Source organism: Pygoscelis adeliae, unplaced genomic scaffold (genome assembly GCF_000699105.1).
Source record: "Pygoscelis adeliae isolate BGI_AS28 unplaced genomic scaffold, ASM69910v1 Scaffold71, whole genome shotgun sequence".
Classification (NCBI taxonomy): domain Eukaryota; kingdom Metazoa; phylum Chordata; class Aves; order Sphenisciformes; family Spheniscidae; genus Pygoscelis; species Pygoscelis adeliae.
The window spans coordinates 6,742,799-6,750,331 of record NW_008824356.1 but is presented as its reverse complement, the minus strand read 5'-3'; the positions used below and the strand labels follow the sequence as shown (position 1 = coordinate 6,750,331).

Genomic DNA, 7,533 nt, shown 5'->3' with positions numbered 1-7,533 from the left:
TTGAGTTAAGAGACTCCCTTCCAACCTGAGTGATTCTGTGATACTGAATCAGAGAATGTTCTTCAAGGCACTTAGATGCCTGTGTGTTTGAATGATATTTTTACACTTAGGAGATAAAAGTATGATACGATGATCTGTAGGTGGTTTAGGATATTAATTCGTAGATGGACAAGTATTCTAAGGTCTTGAAAGTCGAGAAAACATAGTCGTTGGATATGTCTGCTTTAACTCTCTTGTCAAGGACAGTTAATTGCTTGTGGCATAAGAAAGCATGGCTTTCCAGGTGTTCAGTTTGTTTAAGGTGTAACATTCTAAATAGTGCCTAAGGGTCACTTTTTCTTCTATAAAAGAATACTGTGCCAATGTCTGTGGCATAGTTAATTCAAACTTTAAATGTTTGTCTGTAATGAGCAATCTTGCATTTGTTCAGAGGATGGTGAAGCTAGAGAAAGAGATGAAATCAGACATGACCGGCGCAAAGAGAGACAGCATGACAGAAATCTTTCCAGGGCAGCCCCTGACAAAAGGTGAGTCACAGAAGAAAGCTGCTTTATGCCGGTACTGGCTTCCCCACGAGGGAAACTATTACACGGGGCTTTCTCCTTTTGCTTGATGTGAGTGCCTGAATTTTACTTTGTGGAGATATTCACTGGTTCACACTGGAAACTGGCATTCACCATCCATTCATTGTATGAAATGGTATTACCGTGTTAGAGTACTGCAGTACTTTCTTCTAAATTTAGAATTTTCCAAGTGAATGGAGGAATGGGCGGGTTGTTGGTTTTGGGTGGGTTCTTCTTTAGCAGAACTTCAGTATATTCAGATTTAATTAACATGTTGACAGCAAAGGTTGAAACTTGGATCCTCTAACTCCATTGAGACCAGAGTATCATTAGCGGCTTTGTTTCTTGAGGCTCTTCATTTAAATAAGCTTAGATTTATGAGTGTAGGCTGAAGTATCTTACTTGCCCAAGCCAGTGAGATTTCTGAGCATAAATGGTTTCTGGAGGCTTAAAATCTCCAATATCTTAAAATTAGATTGTTCTGCCTTCCCAGAATATCGTTACACTGGTTCTTGCAAAAAATAAATATGACATTTTAGACCAACTCAGCTTGATGTAAATTGCAGATAGTGGAAAGCAAATTTAAATGTCATCCCCAGCTGAAGATAACTTTCCCTTTTGTTTCCTTTGCCAGGAGACAAATTTTAAACGTTATCTAGGTAAGGAAGGGCAACAGTCTGGCACCTGAGGCAAATTGTTAGCAACTAATACAGGATCGGGTTGCAGTTGAGCATGTCAACAAATATGGTTTGCTGACCTAATAAAACTTAATTTTTCATTCAGGTCAAAGCTGCAGAGAAACGAGAACAGAGATATCAGTGAAGTTATTGCCCTAGGGGTACCCAACCCCAGGCCATCCAATGAAATCCAATATGACCAGAGGCTGTTCAACCAGAGCAAGGTAAAAATACCTTTTCACAGCTGTGTAGCTTTCTATGAGAACATGCTCATCCTTCCTTAGTGGGTATGGCTAGAATACTAAAGGGACCCTGTTCTCATGCTTGGTGTGGATACGCTCTGAAAGAAGTCTCTACGTAAGTGGTTAGGAAACTATTGATCTCCTTTATCCATAGCTGATGCAACAAAAATGGAATATTCTGTATAACTGGATTAAAGTGTTTTTGCTGTGGTTTTTCTCACTGGGGAGTGGGGAGAAAGAAGCTAGTTTGCCTTCAAGCTGCAGTGACCTCATTTTCTTTTGTACAAATGTACTGACTAAGGGAAATCTGCTCTGAGAGAGAAGCAAGTAAATACTTTCTATTCCAATTATTGCTTATGTTAAAAATCCTTCTGAAGATATAAATAGTTAACAGCAACACTTATTTTCCCAAACTTTATACTGTTCAGAGATGAAAAAGTAGATTAGGCTTCAGAAAGTCCCTGAATAGACCTGCAGTTTGTCAATCATTCTTTTTCATATCTCCAATGAAAGACTTGCAGGCAGAAGGGAAAGCTGATGAATCAAAAGTGAACAAGCAGGCACTTCTACTCTCACAGTTTACATAAGCCTCTGTGTGATTTGGATCAGTCAGCTGAAATAATGTTTTCCAGAAATTCTGAATAATACACATTTCTGTATGGTTGTACTTGGCTATTACAGACAGCTGTACTTGCAGGGCAGACTGAAATGATCCATTATTCTGAAATATGAATGGCCTGTAATCTTTCCTATTGCTTTCTCGAAGAGTAGAAATGGCCCTGACCAAGGCTTGTAATGATTGTGTCATGTTCTCTGGACTTAATCCCAGACCCAGAAACACTCATATCCTAATGAAGTGCTTCAACTCACTTGAAATCAATAGTAACTCACACAGTACTGTCTTTGTGTGTCTCTGTGACACTATCAGTGCATCTTGATGTTAAAATAAATTAGGTGAGGTTTTGCAGACTCATTTGTGTTACACTGCTGCTGTTCTTTATTCTTCACAGGGTATGGACAGTGGCTTTGCTGGAGGAGAGGATGAAATTTATAATGTTTATGACCAGCCTTGGAGAAGTGGCAAGGATATGGCCCAAAACATCTACAGGCCAAGTAAAAATGTGGATAAGGACATGTATGGTGATGATCTAGAGGCTCGAATAAAGACCAATAGGTAAGAAAATAAAGTTAAGAAATATTCTTAATTAGTACTCTGAAGTTACAATCAACTGAGTATCACCTCTTCTCCTGCAGGTTTGTTCCTGACAAAGAGTTTTCTAACTCAGATCGTAATACCAGAGGGAGGGGCAGAGATGGACCAGTTCAATTTGAGGAGGATCCATTTGGTTTGGACAAGTTTCTGGAAGAAGCTAAGCAACATGGTGGTTCTAAACGGCCATCGGATAGCAGCCGCCCTAAAGAACATGAGCATGAGAGCAAAAAGAGGAGGAAGGACTGAAAGCCTCTGTTCCCTGAGAGGTAGAGAAATGGACTACAAGCTTGGACTTCATGCAAAAGGCATTTTTAATATCAGAGGTGTATAGGGGGATGGCGTTGTAACGCAGCAGTTCACAACTCTTGTTGTGTGGATATACATACACACACTAATTCTTCTACATAAGACAGCTACCCCTGGAGAGTGGAGGAACGGAGACCACTTTGAAACATTTCACAAGGGAATTATTCTTTAGCAAATGCTCTGACTTTGCTCATTCCCTGTTGCCCAGCGTCTCAGGGTAAGAATGTAGCCCCTTCCTACAGCTTTAGTTTTTGTAGGTAGCTAAAGCTTTTACTTCATCTGTTTAAAGCTTTCTTGCTGTATATAATTACTCTCTTATGCTGTAATGGATGTTAGGGAGTTTATGATTCAGTGTTTCTTTAGTGTGGCTTATACAATTTATTTGAACAAGGAGGGGAAACAGCTGGATTCTGTTTTAAAAACATACTCATTCATAGTTTCTCAGTAATCTTTATTTTAGTTTCTTTACATTTAGTGAAATAAAGCCTCCTTCCACCGCTCACTCACTTTGATTCTTTCTTTGACTGCGTCTTCTACGGGACTGCTGTTTGAGAGTGAGCTGAAAACAATGGAAATTATTCAAATTAGTTACACAAGAAGGTTTCCTATTTTTCATTTCCGATCTTCTAAAACATTCATATGGAAAGCGGAAGATGGGTTTATAACTGGTTCACTTTCATGAGCCATAACCACAAATGCTAAGCTCCTGAAGGGAAAGTTTAATATAATTTGCACAGCAATTGGTAGTTGTGTCAGCAAGATGTATCTTAAAAGCTTGTGCTTTTATGTGGAACTAATAGAAGGTAACTGTCTAAACCTAGCCTAGAACAAAGTGGGAGAAGTGCTTGTGTATTTTGCTTCTAGAAGAGAAGCTTGCATTTTGAAGAAATGAAGAAAGCTAACTCCTGCCTGCCTTCTGCTTTTTATTCCACTATAAAGAAGCCTCTTTCTTAGCTCTTGCACCTCTTGTGAGAGTATAGTCCTCAAAGCCTAGGCAGTTAAGTAAATGTGGCTATCTTACAGCTTCAAGAATAAAAAGCAGCAAAATAATTTCCAAGAAATCAACACTAAATACTTAGCTATGCTAGTCCTGGTACTTTTTTTATGCATACAATATCCTAGTTATTTTCAGCCCAATTTATGAGGGATCAGTCTGTTGCCTGGCTTGTCACAGTTTAAGACTTAAGTCAGCAAACTATCCTTAATTTCTGCTTCCGTTTTTGCACCACAGGTGTAACTCACATGTCAGCTCTTCTTAGGAATAGGTACTGTGTAACAACAACCAATGAAGACTTCTGCAGTAGTATGAACCATGTCAAGTAGAATACTTTATTGCAATCAACATACTGCATCCCTGAAGTCTCTTGTCAATTCATTTTACTCTTACCATCTCCTAGCATTTAAAGTCTTAAAATGAGAAACTAGTTGTCAGAAGGATATTGAAGAATTATTAATTATTCAAAGATGTGAACTGATCATGTCTCTTATACCAGCCTGCTTGTTGCTCATGGTTTCACTCAGCTACTAGGTCTGAGTAGCTAGGTCAGCCAAAGCACAACATAAGCCTACAAGAAAATCCCCTTAGTAATTTGCCCCTATTTAGTGAACATACTAAATGCAAGTTTCTAACGATTTTGACATGAGACCTGTTAATTTATTAATGGCTTTGGGCAGCCATTGACTCACCGTCCTTTTATCCTTATCTGTAACACCACTGCATACTAAGTGTTTGGAAAGCAGTGGGATGGTCATTTCTTTGCTCTATTTATTTGCTGCAGTGAAGCTAGATGATACAGTTGTCTGGCTCTAACTGACCAGTCAATGACAGACACCTTTGTATGGGTACTAGACCAACGGTTTTTAACTGATGGTGTATGTTGCCTCTTGATACTATACACTAGTGCACTGAGATTGCCAAAGTAAGTGTCATATTTTTTCCTTTACTAACTTGCTGTCTGTAACATTTTAAATGTAAGTGTAGCTTTTTTTTCCTAAAGCTAATTTAAAGTTATCTTGAACACATGAAAGCAGGCAGCTGATTTTTCCTGTACAAAACAATAGCTGAAGAAAAAAAAGACATTTTCACTAAGTTCAAAGCTTAGCTTTACATTCTTTGTCATCTTGCCCCTGCCACCCGACATCCAAATTAGATGTTGCAATCTATCCTGCAGAAACCTGTATTACAAATAATAACTAGTTGCATGGCAGTTCCTGAACAGTTTTATTGCATTCATATTTCTTTAACTTAGCATAGCAGGAGGTTTTGATCTCTGGTATGTGAGCTCAGGCCTTAATGAGTCGAGTTGAGAGGGGGGAATAAACAAAAGTGTTAATGTTTTAAAAAACATCAAAAGCACATTAAGTGGCAAAATGCTTAATCACACTTGGAACAAGTATGGCAATATTTTGATTTTACTGTGCCCAACCAAAGGCAGAATTAAAGAGCTCAACTCATTACATCATTAAAGGAATTAGCACGTTACCTTGGCACCTTCAAGTATGTGGGAGTCCTTCTGAAACACATTCTGAACATCTTCTGGAGTTGAGAATTTAATCCAGCAGTAACGTCTGTGAAAGCCTGTATCTTTGTCCTAGTTATCAGTTTAAAAAAAATAAAATCCAATTACAGTAGAAAATATTCACATAGGCTGTTAAAAACTTTCTACGGATATTCAATTTAAGGATTCAGAAATTATCAGAGAAATCAGCATGCTTGCTGTTTCAGAAGCCTTTTTCCACACTTTAAGACATCTACTCTCATTGACAGCATGCGGGGGCCTAGCAGAGGCTGTTCGGCATCCCTTTCTCTCAATTTGAGTCCAGCAATCATAAAAAAAAAATTAAGATTTTAAGCTATAGTTGAAGACTGGAATAATGCATAGCCAGTTGTTTCAAACTGCAGTAGTTCTCTACTACTAAGCCAGTCACAACAGAACTGACATTTAAGTGGCTGCCTGATTTGAAAATAAGCCTGCCACAGTACTTGAAAAGCATTCAGCAAGATAAAGCAGCTGCTTAAGATACTAAGAAAACAGGCTGCAATTCAAGACAACAAGCACTAACTGCACTGAAGGAAAAAAAAAGTTGTTTTTAAGAGTAATTTGCCAGTCAGAGAAGACAGTTGTCAATAAAGAGGAGATAATACAGAAAAGCCGGGTCTACCAAAGTGCTTTTTATCCCAACTCTGATCCCCATCAGAGTTCACAACAGTTCTGCCACCGAATTCACTGATCATCAGGCATGACTGGCAGCACTTTCAAACACCGGTGAAGTTTTCACCCACAAGGTACCGTAGTCACACTGCCTGGTTTCAGTATCCCAGTGATGTCTTAATTAGGGTGCCTTAACCCTGCTGGCAGGTTTTTGTACCTCTGGCAGATTAAAGCATTAATGAACACTCCTAAAATAATTACTGTATGAAAACATACACACATGCACCAGTTCAGCTTTAATCAGCGACGGAGGCAGGTTTACGGCAAGCTGCCAGCCTTCGCAATGAAGCAACGAATTCTGTCCTGGGCCTGAGGAACGGAGCGTGGCAGGTAGACACCTAAGCTTCAATTCAGAAATAACCAGACTGTTTCAAACTATTTTTCTTCATTTCCAAACTACTCCTCAACTGATAGCGAACCCATCAGCTCACTAACTGAAGTTCACTACGCGCTAAGCTTAATTTAACAGACCATGACTTCATGTGGAGAAACGCAAGCAGGCAGGAGAGCCTCTACTCCTTCAGCAGCGACCTGCAACTTACCCATAACAGTGAGAAAGGAACAATTTTTTTGACTGTTCATCTCTAAGAAACTGCAGTAGATACTAGTATCCCTGACCTACATGCTCAAAAGATAGGTACCCTAAGTGGCAGAGGCATGAACAGCTGACAGCTTAAGAGCATCCTGAAGAGGTTGCGGTTTTTGTGTTAGCTCCGCACAGCAGGAAAAGATTGTAGGTTCATACCCACACCTTTAGACTGTTTAGGCCAGTGAGACCAGGCACGTAAACACTGTATTCTTTGTCTGAAGAAAGATAACACAATGATAGAGAAGCTCAAAGCAATTCTAGGTTAATTATTCAGAAGTGGCAGCATCAACAGGACCCGAGAGACGTGCTTTCTAAAGCTCCTTCAAAGCTCATAGAAACCACTAAGCTTCAATGAGGCCTACAGCTCACAGACAAGCGGCGGCAGCCACTGGGAGAAGGAACTAAGGGTGGAGAGCACCGAAAATCCGACTAGAGTACAAGAAGAGGCTTCCAGAAAGCAGCTCCGAGGGAGCGGGGGAGCCGGCTTCGGGGCAGGGCCCCAGCAGCAGGACCAACCCTGCTGGGGCCCGGCAAGCACCGGCCGGCGGCTCTTTCCCGTTTTACCGAGAAAACACGAACAGCGGACTGGAGGATGAGCGGGTACTCACAAACGGCAGCTGGCACCTCTGTACTGACCCGAACTGGGAGAAGTACTCCTTCAGTTCCTCTGTGGGGGAAACGCACACCTGGTTACACGGGCCCGGCACCCCCGCGCAGCCGCAACCGCCCTG

The 7,533-nt window shown here is 40.5% G+C and overlaps 2 protein-coding genes across 2 annotated transcripts in view; one reads left to right on the top strand and one right to left on the bottom strand.

Annotated features, from left to right (window-relative positions):
• SNW1 (SNW domain containing 1) overlaps positions 1-3,501 on the top strand; it is an 18,184-nt gene extending 14,683 nt beyond the window's left edge. Inside the window, exons 12-15 of the mRNA XM_009319513.1 lie at positions 431-527; positions 1,347-1,464; positions 2,493-2,656; positions 2,737-3,501. Coding sequence (XP_009317788.1) covers positions 431-527; positions 1,347-1,464; positions 2,493-2,656; positions 2,737-2,941 — 584 coding nt within the window. The 3' untranslated portion in view covers positions 2,942-3,501. The remainder of the gene's footprint in view (positions 1-430; positions 528-1,346; positions 1,465-2,492; positions 2,657-2,736) is intronic.
• SLIRP (SRA stem-loop interacting RNA binding protein) overlaps positions 3,438-7,533 on the bottom strand; it is a 5,440-nt gene continuing 1,344 nt past the window's right edge. Inside the window, exons 2-4 of the mRNA XM_009319512.1 lie at positions 7,411-7,530; positions 5,485-5,592; positions 3,438-3,560 (exon numbers count right to left, since the gene is read on the bottom strand). Of these exons, the coding sequence (XP_009317787.1) occupies positions 3,501-3,560; positions 5,485-5,592; positions 7,411-7,530 (288 nt within the window). The 3' untranslated portion in view covers positions 3,438-3,500. The remainder of the gene's footprint in view (positions 3,561-5,484; positions 5,593-7,410; positions 7,531-7,533) is intronic.